This window comes from Theropithecus gelada, chromosome 10 (assembly GCF_003255815.1).
Source record: "Theropithecus gelada isolate Dixy chromosome 10, Tgel_1.0, whole genome shotgun sequence".
Classification (NCBI taxonomy): domain Eukaryota; kingdom Metazoa; phylum Chordata; class Mammalia; order Primates; family Cercopithecidae; genus Theropithecus; species Theropithecus gelada.
In genome coordinates this window covers 3,995,785-4,012,175 of record NC_037678.1, presented here as the reverse complement: position 1 = coordinate 4,012,175, position 16,391 = coordinate 3,995,785, and the positions used below count along the sequence as shown (strand labels likewise).

Below are 16,391 nucleotides of genomic sequence, written 5' to 3'. Positions count from 1 at the left end.
AACGGGGCCGGGGGCGCGCAGGCTCCGCGCAGCGGGACGCGAGCGCGCGACCTGGCGCCGCCGCCGCCTCCGCGCTCGTGGCCGGGACCCGCGGGGCCGCCTCCTCCCGGCTCCCCGGCGCCGCTGGGCTCCCGGGCGGGCGGTAGGTGTAGCGCGGCCGGGCGGCCGGCGAGGGGGGCGCCGCGGCGGGTGGATGAGAGTTGGCCCCGATCTCCGCTCAGGGTAAGCGGCGCCCGCGGACACCCACCCATCCCGACCTGGTTGCCCCGCGGCCACGCTCCCTTCTGGGCGGGCGGCCCGCGACCCGGCGCGCTCGGCCGTGCTCTCCCTGCAGCCGCCGGGGCCCGAGCCTGAGACCCTCCGAGCAGGGCCCTGCGCGGGCGCGCCCCGCACACGCCCCCGGGTCCCGCGCGTCACGGCCGCCCCCCGCGGGCACCGGCGGCGGCAGGTCCGGGTTCTGCCCGTCGGCCGGGGGAGACGAGGGCATCCCGGGGTTGCGGGGCCCGGACTGGGGTGGGGGTCGCCGGACCGGTGTCACTGACGCTGGGCCACTGGAGGGGGACGGGATCGGCCCGGGCCCGCCAATGTCGTCCTGCCGACCCACTCCCGGGTGGGACGGGAGAGGAGGAGGGCGCCCCAGCCCCTGCTTTCCTACAGACGACCTCGCCAAAAAGTTGTAGGCGCTTGCCCCCTCCGTGCACCCCACTTTCTGCTCTGTCTCCTCTCTCTTTGTTCGGGATGTTGAGCTCATGGGGCTCTGCTGGGGCGGGCTGGCACCTTGGCTGGAGCCCAGGCCCGTGCGCCTACTAGAACGTGGGATGCAGTGTGGCAACCCCGGCCTGAGGCCCCACATGTCCAGAGCAGGGCGTGCACCCCTGCCAGGCCCTGGACAAGGGAGGGAGGAGAGCCAGTTTGTCCCCAGCCGGGTGGGCTGGTGCCCCTGCCCTGTTGGCTCTGTGGCAGAAGGTGCAGCAGTGCCCCGGGGCCGGGGACCTGAGTGTGACCCCCCAGAGCCAAGTCCACTTTTTCGACTGTTGCCAACCCTGCATCTCCTGAGGTAGGAAAGGTTCGGTTTGGGGGAGACCTTTTTGCAATATGGGGGTTCCTTTCTTGCCTGCCTTGTGTGGGTTAGGGAGAAAATTCAGAGGTGTCTCTCCTACACGCCAAAAAGGAGGTGCCTGAGTCCCAGCCCAGTGCAGCCCTGCCCTGGGGCTGGCTTTGGGGCTGGGCCTGGGAGGGAGGTCAGGGTCAGGGTTCTGTTGCCTCAAAAGTCCAGGGCAGCGCTCCTGAGAGGAGTTCGGGACTTGCCTCCCTCACCCTCCTGCTCTGTGACCTTGGGCAAGGTAGTGAGCCTCCTGGACCTCAGTTTCCTCACTAGCAAGTGGGCAGGGGCAGGTAAGAGGATCGAGTGAGGTGATGTGGGCCTCCCTCAGGCTGGGCTTGCCTTGGGTCGGGGTTCAGAATGGGTTTAGGAGGTCAGTCATGGGCTCTGTCCTGGGCCCTGTGGCTGAGCCTGAAGTCTGAAGTCTGTCTGCCTGACTTTTGTGTCGGCCCATTTGGGGATACACAGTCTGGCCAGGGAGCGGGTTCAGTGGCTGCCCCTGCCCCGTGCTGGGGTGAAACCACGTTCCCCTCTTGTTAGCTGGGACTCCCCAGATGAGTTACCTCAGTAACCCTGACCCTCCTTCCTGCTGCAGACCCCTCCGAAGACCCCTGCCTGGCCCAGGAGAGGCGCCCTGCCTGTCTCGCCTTCCTCCTGCCTTGGTGGCGGTGTGGATCCGTCTGCAGCACTTTGTGGTCCCAGGGCAGGGACCTCCAAGCCCCATAGTTGGGCTCACAGGGAGATGCAGCTTGGTCCTGGAGCCTGGGAAGTTAGGCACCTGGGGTCTCAGTGGGCCACCAGCTCTCTGCTCTGTTGCTCTTTCCTCTCAGCTGCCCCTGTGGCTGATGTGTGGAGTGCGGCTGTCCCAGCCGTGCAGCCTGGGGGCAGGTTGGGCCTGTCCTGTGATCTGTCTTGCACTCTGGAGAGCCATTTCCTGGAAACTGCACGGGAAAGGCTCAGAGCTGTGGTGTGCTTCCATATGGCCCTGGGAGGCTGTTTATTCTGGGTCTCCTGCTGAGGGAGGTGGAGGACCCTTCACCGGGAAAGAACCAGGTGGTCTCTCTCCAAGCCACTGGCCTTCCAGGCCCTCCCCTTGGTACCCTCCTCTTATCTGTGGAGCCCTGCGCTGGCATCAGGTAACCTTTGCTCTCTGCTCTCTGGGGCTTCACCTTCACTAACTAGAAAACGAGGGAGGAGAATCAGAGCCGGTTTTCCTGAATCACCGTTTCTGCTGTAGAATAGAACAGTGGTTCAGGCTCAATGAAAACCAAGTGGTTTTGGAGTCTAGTGAGCCTTTGCTGTCAGGGAGGGCTGCCAGCCTGAAGCCTGTTTTCTCTTTGGAAAGAGTGTCAGAGTAATGTTATAGATGTTACAGAAACAGCAGCACCCCACCTGATGGGTCCTGGTGACAACCTTTTTATTGGAGAACCTGGGGCCCCGATGGTCCCATGGTGTGATCCGTGTTAGTGATTGTGCCATCCGTGTACCCCCTCCCCTCCCTGGGGGCCACATGGAGCCTGCTTCCAGCTCGCCATGTTTCTCTGTTTGGATATTTCTCTCCGGTAGCCAAATCTACTGGGCTTTGTTTGACAGTGGGGTTCCAGTCCTATCATAGTGGGGCTCCGGTCAGGGGCTCATTTTAGGAGGCTGCCCCTTCTCGGGGAGCTGGGGAGGCTTCCCCGTATGTGGGCCTCTGTGTGTCAGGTTTGGGGGCTCCTGCCTAGTGGCCACAGTGGGGGTATTTACAGAACTCCTGTTGGTGTGGGCGTGTGCTGGCTGGGAGGGAAGACGCCAGGGGCTGGCTGGGTGGCCTGGTCACCCCCTGCCTGAGTTCCGGCCTCCTTCCCTGCAAGGCGGCCCAAGAGGCTGCTGCCTGGCCTCTTTAGGGGAAAGGAGACCATCTCTGCAGAAAGCCCGGGGCAGCAGGGACAGTGCTGGGGTGTGTGGCAGAGCATCCCTGCTCTGACAGAAATTGGCAGTGAATTGAGGGAGAGAAGCTGTGGCCGGGCTTAGTGAGTAACAGGCAGAAGGCAGAGGTGCTCGCTGGGAAGCAGCGTCTCTTGCCTGGCTTGGAGATGGTCGTCTGCTGGTCGCCTCCGAGGCCAAGTGGACCACTCACAGTGCTTTCGAAGGCCTCTGGTTTGGGCATCCCGCAGGCTGGCTTGGGGTCTCTTTGGCACCATGGTGGGTTTAGAAGCCTTTTCTTTGGTTTTTGGTGGCACAGCAATGGTCTGAAAATACTGCTTGTAAAGAAGTAAAAGTTCAAGTCCTCCACCGTCAGGTGTGGCTGGGGGGTCTAGGAGGAGGCCTGGATCTCCCAAGGGGACAGTTATGTGAACAGTGTCACAGGCCTAACCCAGCCCAGCGGGTGGGGCCCAGGCCAACCTGTCACCTGCTTGGAGCCCTTGGCTGCTGGGGAAATGTAATAGTTTAACTTGAGAACTTAAAGGCAGGTCACTCAGACTATCTTAGAGACGGAGATGGCGCAAGAGAATATGGGTTTTGCCGGGCGCAGTGGCTCCCACCTGTAATCCCAGCACTTTGGGAGGCTGAGGCGGGCGGATCACCTGAGGTTGGGAATTCGAGACCAGCCTGACCAACATGGAGAAGCTCCTGCATTTACTAAAAATACAAAAAATTAGCCATGTCTGTCATCCCAGCTACTCTGGAGGCTGAGGCAGGAGATTGCTTGAACCTGGGAGGCGGAGGTTGTGGTGAGCCGAGATCTCTCCATTGCAGTCCAGCCTGGGCAACAAGAGCGAAACTACGTCTCAAAAAAAAAAAAAAAGAAAAAGAAAAAGAGAAAAAGAGAAAAGAAAACGCGTGTTTCCCTAATTGGAGAAAACCCTGTTGTTTTGCGTTTGGTGTCTCGGCATGTGGCAGAGGCCTGGGCGGACAGTTTGGGCTGGTAATTCGCCGCTAATGACAGTCCCGTCTGCAGGGCTACTGTTCCGATTGTTTGGCGTTTGAGTTATAACCTAGGGTTGTGATTATGTTTAAACCCTGTGATTCAAGTCCCCTGTGGTTACACAGGAAAGGCAGGAAGTACCGGTCTATCAAAAACATTCGTAATAGTAATAGAAATCACTCATTCTGCACAGCAGGCCTGCGCTGAGTGTTTTACGTGAATCGTCTCAACAAAGCCCTCGGAGCATACAACTTCACCCCATTTTACAGATGAGGAAACTGAGGCACAGGGAGGCAGTGCAGCTTGCCTGAGTCCCCAGTTTGTTCCCGAGCAGAGCTGGGATTTGCTCTGAAGGCTATGCTCATAAACATTGCAGCCTTTCTGCCTTCCGAATAATCCTCTTCTAAGAGGGATTTTGTAAGAGAAGTATCAGCAATAAACTTAAAGTCGTGATGAGACTTTTCTCTTTGCTGTCAACCATGCAGTAAATAGCAACATGTGGATAGCATGTCCTGCTCGGGGCCAGACAGCCCTCTAAGCGTGATACACGATTTATTTTCGTAACAGCTGGCAGTAGGTGCTCTTGTTAGCTGCATTTCACACAGGAGGAAGCCCTGGCACAGAGCCGTTCAGCAGCTTGCCCAGGGCCACAGGTTGCTGTGTGGTGGAGGTGGGTTTGGACTGATGGGCGTGCTTTTAACCCAAGCCCCATATGTGGAGGGATTGGGTGGAGAGCATGCTTGATCTTGTTGCTGTGTGTTCTTGGGCAAGACACCTAACCTCTCTGGGCCTCAGTTTGGTCACTTGTAAATGAGGGCCTTGGCCTAGGGTATAGAAGCCAGAGCTTGAGAGCTGGCTCTGGCCTGAGGTGGCTGTGTCTGCACCACCTCCCACAGGGAGGCCCAGGTGGGTGGAGAGACCTGGCTGCCACTTCCCTAGAGGAAGCAGGTCTGCTGAGGAGCAGGCTGGGGGCTTGGCTGGGGCTGGGTGGGGCTGAGTGGGGAGGCCATGGGTGGTCGAGCAGCGAGGGCTTCTGGGATGCACTTGGCAGTGGCCGAGTCAGTGCCCTCTGTGAAGTGAGGTCCGAGGAGGCAGAGCGTGGGGGTGCTGGGAAACTGTGAAGCTCTGTGCTGGGTGAATTGTTACTTGTCCCTGGGGAACAGGAGGGACAAGAGACTGCTCGGGAGCCCGTGCTACCAAACTCCCGAGAAGCTGTAGTGGGAGAAGCTGAATGCTGGGCAGCGAGCAGTTAGGAGGGTCCAGGAAATGACTCAGCCTCTCTCGGTCGGTTCCCCTGTGGGCCATTCCTGGGACCTCTCTGCTCCACGTCCCCTCGCCAGGGAGGCCTCCTGTGAATGCCCCAGCCATGCCTCTGCTGTCACCGCTCTCCTCTTCTGGAGGTTCTGGTTTGTCTACTGTTTACCATGCTTCCCTTCTAGAAGGTGGGCTCCTGAAGTTAGGGGTCTCTGCTCATGTCCAGCGACCTGGAGTGGCGCTTCATGGTGCCTGATATCCTGGGACCCTGGCTTGGGGCTGAGCTGGGCTGTGGAGTGAGGTAGGGCCAGGGGCCAGGCTGGGAGTGAAGTTGTTTGTTCCCCACTCTTGGTGTTGACCTTGGCCACCTGGCTGAGGTGTGTTTGTCAGCATCTTTATTGAAGTGTAATTCACACACCATACAACACACTCATTTAAAGTGCACAGTTCATGGACTTTTAGTACATTCACCAAGTTGTGCAACCATCACCACAGTTGAAACCCAAACAGGAACCTGGGCCTTCTAGATACTTTAGGTACTCCCTGGACCCTTCCTCCCTGCCCCTGGCCACCACCTTTCTCTCTCTCTCTCTCTCTCTCCTGTTTTTTTTTTGAGATGGAGTTTCGCTGTTGTTGCCCAGGCTGGTGTGCAATGGCACGATCTCAGCACTGCAACCTCTGCCTCCCAGGTTCAAGTGATTCTCCTGCCTCAGCCTCCTGAGTAGCTGGGATTACAGGCGTGCACCACCATGCCTGGCTAATTTTGTATTTTTAGTAGAGACGGGGTTTCACCATGTTGGTCAGGCTGGTCTCGAATTCACGATCTCAGGTGATCCACCCGCCTCGGCCTCCCAAAGTGCTGGGATTATAGGTGTGAGTCACCGTGCACCCAGCCAACTCTATTTTTTAAAAACTGTTTTAGATTTGTAGAAAAATTGTAGAGATAATCCAGAATTTCCAAATTATCCCTATCAACCATTGCAGTTAGTTGGGTGATTAGCATCTCACATTAGTGTGATAGGTTTGTAACAATCCGGGGACTGATATTGATACATTATCATTAGCCAAAGTACATAGTTTGTTCAGATTCATTAGCTTTTACCTAATGTCCTTTTTCTGTTCCAAGACTGCATCTCCGGTCCCAGATGACATCTAGCTGTCGTGTCTCTGTAAGCTCCTCTTTGCCGTGACGGCTTCTCAGAGTTTCCTTAGTTTTGATAACTCTGACAGTCTTAAGAAATAGTAGGTATGTTGTGGGATCTCCATCCATTGGAATTTGTCTGTTTGGACAATTGGAATTCCCCTGTTGGAATTTGGATGCGTTTCTCGTGGTGAGACCGGGGCGCCGGCTTAGCGGGAGGGAGACCGCAGAGGCGCGGTACCCTCTTACTGAATCACTCCAGGCGCACACCGTTGATGTGGCCCGCGGCTGCTGGTGCTGGCTTGGCCACCGGCTGAGGTGTGTTTCTCAGGCATCTTCATAGCAGTTCTTGGGTTTCCTTCCTCCAGTACTGCTGCCTTTGGGAGGAGGTCACTACAGCCAGCCACACTTAAGGGCTGAGGAGTCACACCCGCCTCCTTGAGGGAGGAGTGACTGCGTCACTGATGTGGCCGTCTTCTGCAGGGGGCTCTGTCTCTTCTCCTCATTTATCAGTTTATGCAGCTGTTTACTTATCCGTGTGGGTTCGTGGATACTCATTTAACCCGCTGGGTCTCTGCGGAATGCCGTTATTTTGTTTGCTCACTTGTTCCAGTGCTGGCTGTCGGGTTCCCTGGACGTACCCCTTCACGGTGGGTGGTGTGAGTCCTTCCTCACTTTCTGGCCCTACGAGATGCTCCAGGCTCAGCTTGTGCATTCCCTGCCCAGGCTTAGAGTCAGCCCCGTCTCCAGGGAGCCCGGGTTCCTTTTGTTGGAGGGTGGAATCGGAAACCAAGATCCAGGTAGCAGGTGCGCTTGTCGGTACTGGGGTGTCATTGCTTCTAGGCCCTCTCAGCTGACAGCAAGGAAAAGCACGCGTGAGCTGACGCACGGGTATGTACATGTCTCTGCCTGTGTCCGCGTGTAGCCTCCTGTACCTGTATCGAGTGAAGCGTGAGTTTGTGCTGCTGATGAACTCTGATCCGATTCCTACGTGGATCTTTCTCGTCTTCTTTCTTGCTGATCAATTCGTGTCTATTCAAGCAGCAGGAAGCCAGACTCCCACCGCTTGCCACCCATCTACTTTATCCCGGTGTGTCTGCATAGTGGGACTGGAGTCGTTAGTGGGACCCCTTGGGAAACAGTTCCCGATCCCTTGGCTGTCGCAGCATGGCTGGCTGGCTGGGGCTGGGGAGGGGCCGCCGCCTCCCCAGCGTGGTTCCATGACTTAGAGGGAAGAGGGGAGGGAGGCTGCAGAAGAACCAGGGACTTCCCTGCTGTGCTTAGTCAGCCTGGCCCCGCAGGGACAGGCACTGGCTTGGCATTGCTTTGAGACGTGAAAGTGGGACTGATTTAGAATGCATCCCGGAGTCTGGCCTCCTCAGGCAAGGAGGAGAAAGGCTGCCGGCGGGACGCTTTAGAGCTCAGACAAATCTCCGACTCCATCCTGGCCAGGTCTGTCCCCTCTCCGCCCCTGAACTTGCCACCCTGGCAGGGGACGGCCTTTGAAAAGATCTACAGAGCCGCATCTGCTGGCCTTTCTGTTAAGCGTCTTTCATGCAGGACTGCGTCAGTCCCTTGCAGAAGTTTTGGGAAGACAGAGAATCAGGCAGTCACTCCCCGTCTGCTGGTTTGTCGGTGGTGTTTTCCAGGCAGCATTTTTGGAATCTGAGTGGAGCAATTTTTTTTTTTTTTGGGGGGGGGATGGAGTTTTGCTCTTGTTGCCCAGGCTGGAGTGCAATGGTGCGATCGTGGCTTATTGCAACCTCCACCTGCCAGGTTCAAGTGATTCTCCTGCCTCAGCCTCCCAAGTAGCTGGGATTATAGGCACGCACCACAATGCCCAGGTAATTTTGTATTTTTAGTAGAGATGGGGTTTCTCCATGTTGGTCAGGCTGGTCTCAAACTCCCGACCTCAGGTGATCCACCTGCCTCGGCCTCCCAAAGTGCTGGGATTACAGGCATGAGCCACTGTGCCCAGCTGCCTGTCTTGTTTTCTTGATGTTGGGTTAACTGCGGCCCTAGATCCAGGAAGCCTCCAGTCACAGCACCCCAAGGCCCTTGCCTGGAATACAAGACTTTTACCCTTGTGTTCGTGGTCCCACGAGGAGTTCTGGCTTCTTATCACCTGTCCTGGGCAGCTGAGTGATGCTTCCACCTTCAGGGCACACATGGTGGGAGGGAGCTTCTGCTAGGTGGAAAGGTAAAGAGAGCCTGTGCCGGGGAGGGAGCGACAAGGAGAGCTCCCTGGAGCCGTGAGGGAGGGGCACAGGAGTTTGAGGACGTAGGAGTGGGGACGGCTTGGGACCGGCCTCTCAGGTCAGCTTGTTAAAGGCCAGCCTCTGTGCAGGGCTCCCGGAGACCCAACCAGCGTGTCCCTGCAGCTCCTTTGGGGCCAGGACTGGGGTTCCAGCCACGTGTTGGGTGCAGTGGGATACCTGGCTCCTCTGTCCGCGCCCTGAAGACCCTCATCTCTGTGCTATGGGGCTAGGCCCTCCCATGACCCCCACATTTCCCCAACCCCATGGAGTGTGTCTAAGGAAGCAGGTGGAATTGGCCTGGCTCCCCGAGTCTGGGGCCTAGAGCAGAGCCCGAGGAGCCAGGGCTGCTCTGGGCGGGGGATGCTGGCATTCCTGGGAATGCAGCTTAGGGTGTGGTCCCCTCGCCTGCCTATGGCCCTACCTGGGGCCAGCCTCCTGCCTTCCGGCTGACCTTGTCTCCCTGCTCGCCCTGGCTCCTCCCCACCGCCCTGCATGCCCCACCCCTGTACTCGCTGGGCCCCATTGGTTCTTCCCTGCTTTCCAGGTTGAGATTTGTGGGCTGGCTCAGTCTGGTGCAATGGTCAGAGGCATTTGCTGGGTGACGCTGGCCCGGTGGATCTCTGTCCCCTCCTCTGTTTCCCCTCCCCTCCCCAGCCCAGGGCAGCCCTGGTTCCCCAGGCTCTGCTCTAGGCCCCAGACTGAGGGAGCCAGGCCAATTCCACCTGCTTCCTTAGACACATTCCATAGGGTTGGGGAAACGTGGGGGTCACGGGCAGGCCTAGCCCTATAGCACAGAGACGAGGGCCTTCAGGGGTCAGAGGAGCCAGGTATCCCACTGCACCCAGAGCTCTGGCGTGGCTGAATTGCTGGTGGGGTCTCAGCTGCCCAGGGCAACTGGCTGCTGCCCCTGCTGGGACATGAGCTGGGGGGAACTCCTACCTGTCTGCTGGGGAAAGCGGCCCTGGGGTGAGCCTGGCCTGAGCAGTGACGGCCTACAGGGTCCTCTGTCTTCCTGCCCTGCAGCTGATGAAGAGGGAGCTGAGGCCCTGCAGCTCCGGGGGCACTTGGACCTGGATGGGCAGAGGTAGGAAGGTGTGTGTAGACCTTGGCCCCTGGGTGGGGAGTTTGGCGTTTAGAAGTCTGAAGCAACACCCACACCGTGTCAGTGTCCCAGAACCCAGCCTTTCACCCAGGAAGAACGGGACCGTAACTAGCCCCTGGTGCTGGACAAAGCCCGTGCTGATGATCGCGTACTTCTTCGCGTGCTTTCTCAGCCCACTCTGTGCCTAGTGGCTCTTGTTTGCCACGGAACCCTGACGAAGTGGATTATGCCCTGCCCTGAGAGAACGCTCAACTGACAGCAGGAGTGGACCCCGCAAGAGTGGAGGCCCCTGTGGTCTGTGGAGCATGTGTGCCCACTAGGCTGTGATGAGCCAGTGATCTGGGGCCCCAGAGTAGAAGGTGACGTTGTGTCCCCAACCACTGCTGGACCGCAGCAAGGTATGTGAGTCATTTCACAAGTTCTCCACCCAAGAAGTGAAACTGTCAGGTTTAAGTGTGTGGGGATGGGAAGGGGAAGACTGTTCCAAAAGCCCAGCCGTCCGGAGTGACACGGGGCCATCAGCTCTGGGAGGCGGACACCGGGCCATCAGCTCTGGGAGGTGGAGGCCCTTTGGGGTCCCATTCCGGCTTCAGTGCCCAGGTTCGTGTCCACTGCTTCTGTAGCCCTTCTCTTCCAACTAGGGGGATAGTCAGGGTCTGATAAAGGCTTGAGGGGGAGGGCCTCTCCCAGCAGCGTGCCTGGCAGGCGGCCCAGGCCGGGGCAGAGGGCCAGTGGGCTGGATGGGGTCAGTGGGCGAGGCTCCGTCCTGTCCTGTCCTGTCCTGTCCTGTGGGAGGAGCCTAGGCAGGCACACTCAGCCAACCCCAGCTCAGGAGGGAGGGACCCAGAGGCACGGGTCTGAGGTAGGGTTGAAACAGGTGGAATTGACTGGTGGTCGTTGCTGGCTCCTGGAGCCTGACCTGCCCAGCAGTGGAGGTGGCAGATGTTTAGTGGAGAGGAAGTGAAACAGGTGTGTGCGCCAGAAGCCTGGGCGTCGGGTCAGGGCCGCGGGAAGATGGTACAGGGCTCCTGATTCTCCCTGTCTGGGCAGATGCACTCACATCACAGGATGGCAAATGGCCTGAGGGTTCAGGGGGCCAGGGCCTGGTCAGGAGGGGCACAGGCGGGGCGGGAGTGGGTGGTATCTACTTGGCTCTAGATGTCTAGAGTGGGTGGTGTCTACTTGGCTCTAGATGTCAGGATTAGAGAGAGACTCTGGGACAGCCCCAGCCCTGATGGAGCCCTATGGAGCTGCCTTCAGGGGCTCTGTCCCAGAGTCTCTCTCTAAACCTGACATCTAGAGCTGTGACTCAGGGTGGGAGGGCCCTGGGGGCTCACCCCCAGCCACCCCGTCTGCTGTCAGACCCTAGGAGCATGGGAGAAGCCAAGTAACCCCGGTGACTGCCCAGTGTCCCCCACAGCCCGATGGGTGAGGAGCCGGTGGGGCAGCAGGGGCAGAGCTGAGGTCAGCACAACTCCGTGCCTGTCTGCCTGTCTGTCTTACGTCCCTCCAGGCAGCACCACGCAAGGGCAGGGAGGTGGCAGGCCTGCTGAGCTCTGCGGATACGGGGCAGACCCGGCTGGCTTGTTGTAGCACCCGCCCCGGGTGAGTGCCATTCATATTGGGATCTGTGAAGTGGGTCAAACCACTCTAGAAGGCAAAAGGGGAGCTGTGGCCTCTGGCCAGCCACCTTCTAAGCTTTTAAAAGGCCCCACCCCAGTCCCTCACAGTCTTAGCCATCAGCTGCCTTTGGAGAATGAGCAATCTGAAGATGTTCCTGGTTGGGGGGCAGGGGTGACCAGTGTTCCTGGCGCTGAGGGGTGCCCACCCTTTCCTCCGTCCTCCTTCCCTGGCCTGATCCAGGAGCCCCAGCCTCGCCTCTCCATCCCCGGGGTCCTCAGGCTCTCCTGACACAGGTCTCGGGAGGGCATGTGACACTGGCATCAGTCCGGGCTGGGCAGAGCCTGGATGTGGCCCAGGCTGGGCTGGAGCCGAAGCCTTTCTTCCCAGGTCCTGTCATAGCTATGGGGCCTGGGGCTGGTGACCCGGCCTCTGCCGGCGTCCCCCCACCCCCTCCCACGGTAAGGTTGGTGACAGCAAAGTTCTTGTAAACATTTGAGATGTCCAGTGTAAAGTGCTGGCCCCTGGCAGTGCAACCACAGCTCGTCACTGTGGCGCTGGGCAGAGGGCTGGGTACGCAGCAGGTTCTCCATCAGTACCGATGGGAGAAGCAGGGGCGGCAGGGGGACCTGGATGGGCGACACTCCCCGGCCTGCTGGTGCTCCAGGGAGGACCTTTTCAGAGTTGGGAGACCCTGGCCCAGTGTCCTTGTCCCTCCAGTTGCTGCTGCCTTCCCAAAAGCCCTGGAGCCTTGTTAAAGAGGGCAGCTCTGGATCTTGGGGGGAGTCCTGGGTGTGGGGGCAGCTCTGATATGTAGGGGGGCCCTGGGTGTGAGGGCAGCTCTGATATGGGGGAGTCCTGGGTATGAGGGCTGTGCCTCACGTGGCCTGAGGGCAGATGGCCCAGTGTGGGGCCAGGCTGTCTGTGGGGATGGGGAGGGCTGCCCAGGGAGAAGGTGAGTGGGTGACCCTATTATCTGAAGACCTGCTGGGGCCAGGGGATGTGGGGGGTGGCTGCCACCCCTGCAATGACCCTGGAAGGGCCGATGCTGCCCCTGCTCTGCAAATGAGTAAGCGGGTGTCTGCGAGTTCCCAGTTCTGCCTGCAGGGCCCATGCTCTGTGGCTACCCCCCAGTCTCGCTCTGTTTGCTTCATTTGAGTATTTTAGAAGATCACTCATCTGCCTCATGGGGTGGATCCTTAACTCTTCCGGCCCAGCCCACTCCTGAGGTTTCTAAGTGACCCACCTGCTTTGTGTGCACGGTTAGGCCTGCTGTGCTGCCTGGACCTCGGGCCCCGGCCCCCACCCTGCTCCACAGCAGCCTGCCTGCCTCCCCTCCCTCAGCCCCTCAGAGAGGCCTCCTGTCAACACCCTTTCTGCAGCTTTCTCCCTACCCCTTCAGCCAGCTCCCCGCCTGGCCCTCCTTGCTGCCTAGTTTCTGTGGCGTGTATTGGTGGGGAGGCCCTGTCGTCTCCTGTAACTCGTACGACAGCCTTACAGGATGGGTCCTGGCCTGGTTGGGAGCCATGAGTCTGGATGATTCATGGCCACTGTTGGCCCGGGTGGGCAGAGCCCTGACAGTCAGGAGAGCCTTGGCCTGGGGGGGCCAGACCCCTGCCCCCACATCTACACCAGCTGCTGGGCTGCCTGGACAGCCCTGTGCGCCGCATGCCTCCTGCATCCAGAGGGGCTGAGCTGGGAGCCTGGCCGTGACAGCTCTGGGGCCACATGGATGGCCCTTGGCCTGACTCCTCTTGGTGGGAGGCTTTGATTGGGAAGCTGGGGGAAGATGGCTGGTGGGTGGGGTTCAGGAGTGCTGGGTACCTCTCCCGCTGCCCTTCCTCCAGCCGATCCTTGGTAGAGAGCTGAGAAGGTGCCGGGGATGGGTGAGCATTCCACTAACCCCGAGGGCTGGGGTTGGCCAGGAGCTCTGTCCCAGGGAGGAGGTGACCTGGGGCGCTGTGTGTGTGACCAGGCCTGCGCTGCTGCTGTGGACGCTCTGTCAGCTAGTGTCTGCCGGTTGCTCGTGACTGGCCTGGTTTGGTGGCCTGGTGGAGGGGAATGGGAGGGGAGAAACCCGGGCTGGGCCCAGGTGAGTGTCAACAGGGGAGGGAGAGAGCAACAGAGGTCCCACCAGGGCGTGATGGGTGAGAGGAGGAGGAGCTCAGAGAGACTGGGGGAGAGTCCACAGTGTAGTCTGAGGACAGCTAAGGATGATGGACATTACTAGTTTTTAAAAACAGCCAGAGGCCGGGCGTGCTGGCTCACACCTGTAATCCCAACACTTTGGGAGGCCGAGGCAGGTGGATTGTCTGCGGTCAGGAGTTCGAGAGCAGCCTGGCCAACATGGTGAGACCCTGTTTCTACTAAAAATACAAAAATTAGCCAGCATGGTGGTGGCAGCTGTCATCCCAGCTACTCAGGAGGCTGTGGGTCGAGAATCGAACGAACCTGGGAGGTGGAGATTGCAGTAAGCCAAGATGGCGCCACCCAACTCCAGCCTGGGTGATAGAGCGAGACTCTTTCTCAAAAGAAAAAAAAGAAAGAAAAAAAAAACACACCCCAAAAAACAGCCAGAGAAGGCAAGAGCCCTGGAATGGCCTAAAGTGGGAAACTGCTCCCCTCTCAGCCACGAGGTCCAGTGTGTGATAGTGAAATCTCTCTTTATCTTAAATTCTCTCATCAGGGACTTAAACAGAAATTAACAGGGCTGGGTGTCATGCCTGTAATCCCAGCACTTTGGGAGGCTGAGTTGGGGAGGACTGCGTGAGCTCAGGAGTTTGAGAACAGCCTGGGCAACATAGTGAGACTCCATCTCTACTAAAAATAAAAAACATTAGCTGGGTGTGGTGGTGCATGTCATAGTCCCAGCTCCTTAGGAGGCTGAGGTGGGAGGATCGCTTGAGCCTGGGGGATTGAGGCTACAGTGAGCTGTGATCACCCCTGCACTCTAGCCTGGGCGACAGAGTAAGACCTTGTCTCAAAAAAGTTATATTATGGCTGCATCAGAAAATTGGGGTTTGTTGGTTTGGACAGATTTACCGAATTCATTTGGATGAATTTACTGAAGCTCCATGAGGCAGAGGCCAGCGGACATTGCTGAAGTCCTAGGTTGCACCCCTCAGAAAGGCCACCCCCGGGCCAGGTGCAGTGGCTCACGCCTGGAATCCCAGCACTTTGGGAGGCCGAGGCAGGTGGATCACCTGAGGTTAGGAGTTGGAGACCAGCCTGGCCAACATGGCAAAACCCCATCTCTACTGAAAATAAAAATTAGCCAGGCGTGGTGGCGGGCGCCTGTAATCCCAGCTACTCCGGAGGTTGAGGCATGAGAATCGCTTGAACTCGGGGGGTGGAGGTTGCAGTGAGCTGAGATTAAGCCACTGCACTCCAGCCTGGGTGATAGAGCAAGACTCTGTCTCAAAAAAAAAAACCCCAGAAAGGTCACCCCCCGCACCCCTCAGTTAGCCGTGCCCAGGGACAGTCAGAAAGCGTCCATGGCATCAATGGGACATTGGGGCCTAGCCCAGGACTGGTGTGTCCCCTCCTGTGCCTGCAAGCTGCACGCAGCAAGGCCCTCCCTCTCACCCCCAGGTCCCCACACCTGTCAAGGGCATCACGGCACGTTCCAGAAGAGTTGATTGATGTCACTGGAGTCGAGACCCCATCCTGAGGCCCAGCTCAGCAGGGCCACCGGGGCTCGAGTTAGGTGGTGCCACAGATGGGGCACAGTCCCCATAGGGTTACACCCCCAGAGTGCCCCAGGGAATGAGGCCCACTGCCACTGCCACCAGCCCAGCTGACTTAATTGACAAATAAGTGTGGTTCTTTTAAGTTGCGCAAGTGTGTATTTTTAAATAATTGACTGCTTAATTGTATGATTAAAAACAGCGGAGCTGGGTGCAGTGGCGCGTGCCTGTGGTCCCACCTCTTTGCGAGGCTAAGGAGGAAGGATCCATGGAGCCCAGGCGTTTGGAGCCAGCCTGGGAAAACAGAGGGAGGAGACCCTGTTTCAAAAAAAAAAAAAAAAAGAGAATGAAGTGACTGAGTCATGGTGAGGAAGGTGAGGAAGCCCCACTGTGGCTGTGTGGTGAACTCAGTCATTCACAGCTGGGAGGGGCTTGATTCCGTTTCTCTCCTGAATGTTTTCACTGTTCCGACTGCATCAGGGAGGAACCACATCCTCTGTGCCTGCAGAAGCAGGATTTCTCTCCCGAGAGTCTCGAATTCTGTGGCCCACCTGTATGGTGATCAACTCCGCGAGGGGCTTTAAAAACCCCGGCGTCGGCTGATTTGTGGCCGGCATCGTGGAGGGGATGCTGGCTGCCTGCCTTGCTTTCAGTTCCACATGGAGACAATGACTCTGCTGCACTGAGTTTCAAGAATTTTGGCAATAAAAAGAGCCTATATGACCTATTTATAAAGTATTCCAGAATCACTTACATGAATATTTTGTCCTAAATTCTGTATAATTAGAAGATACAAACCCCACATTGTGATTATTTTTGTTCACCAACATAACCTAAATTAGAACTCTCCATGCGGGCTTTCAAAAAAGAAAGCATTTGAACAAAAACATAAAAGGAATTGGTTTTATCCACACCGTTCTCAAATACTTGAGAATAACGTGTTTGCTTAAGTAACATCGAATCCTTGTTTACCGTTATTTGATTTGCAGACCTTTCCCCTTTACCAGTAGCAGAAAGGTAAGTCGTACTGAAACGTTTAAAAAGTCGTAAGTTCGGCCGGGCGCGGTGGCTCAAGCCTGTAATCCCAGCACTTTGGGAGGCCGAGATGGGCGGATCACGAGGTCGAGGTCAGGAGATCGAGACCATCCTGGCGAACACCGTGAAACCCCATCTCTACTAAAAAATACAAAAAACTAGCCGGGCGAGGTGGCGGGCGCCTGTAGTCCCAGCTACTCGGGAGGCTGAGGCAGGAGAATGGCGTGAACCCGGGAGGCGGAGCTTGCAGTGAGCTGAGATCCGGCCACTGCACTCCAGCCTGGG

The 16,391-nt window shown here is 57.9% G+C and overlaps 1 protein-coding gene across 1 annotated transcript in view; it reads left to right on the top strand.

Moving 5' to 3' along the window:
- The first annotated feature begins 95 nt into the window (after positions 1-95).
- Positions 96-16,391, top strand: part of GRAMD4 (GRAM domain containing 4) — a 103,299-nt gene continuing 87,003 nt past the window's right edge. The window contains exon 1 of the mRNA XM_025400375.1: positions 96-222. Within this exon, the coding sequence (XP_025256160.1) occupies positions 194-222 (29 nt within the window). The 5' untranslated portion in view covers positions 96-193. The remainder of the gene's footprint in view (positions 223-16,391) is intronic.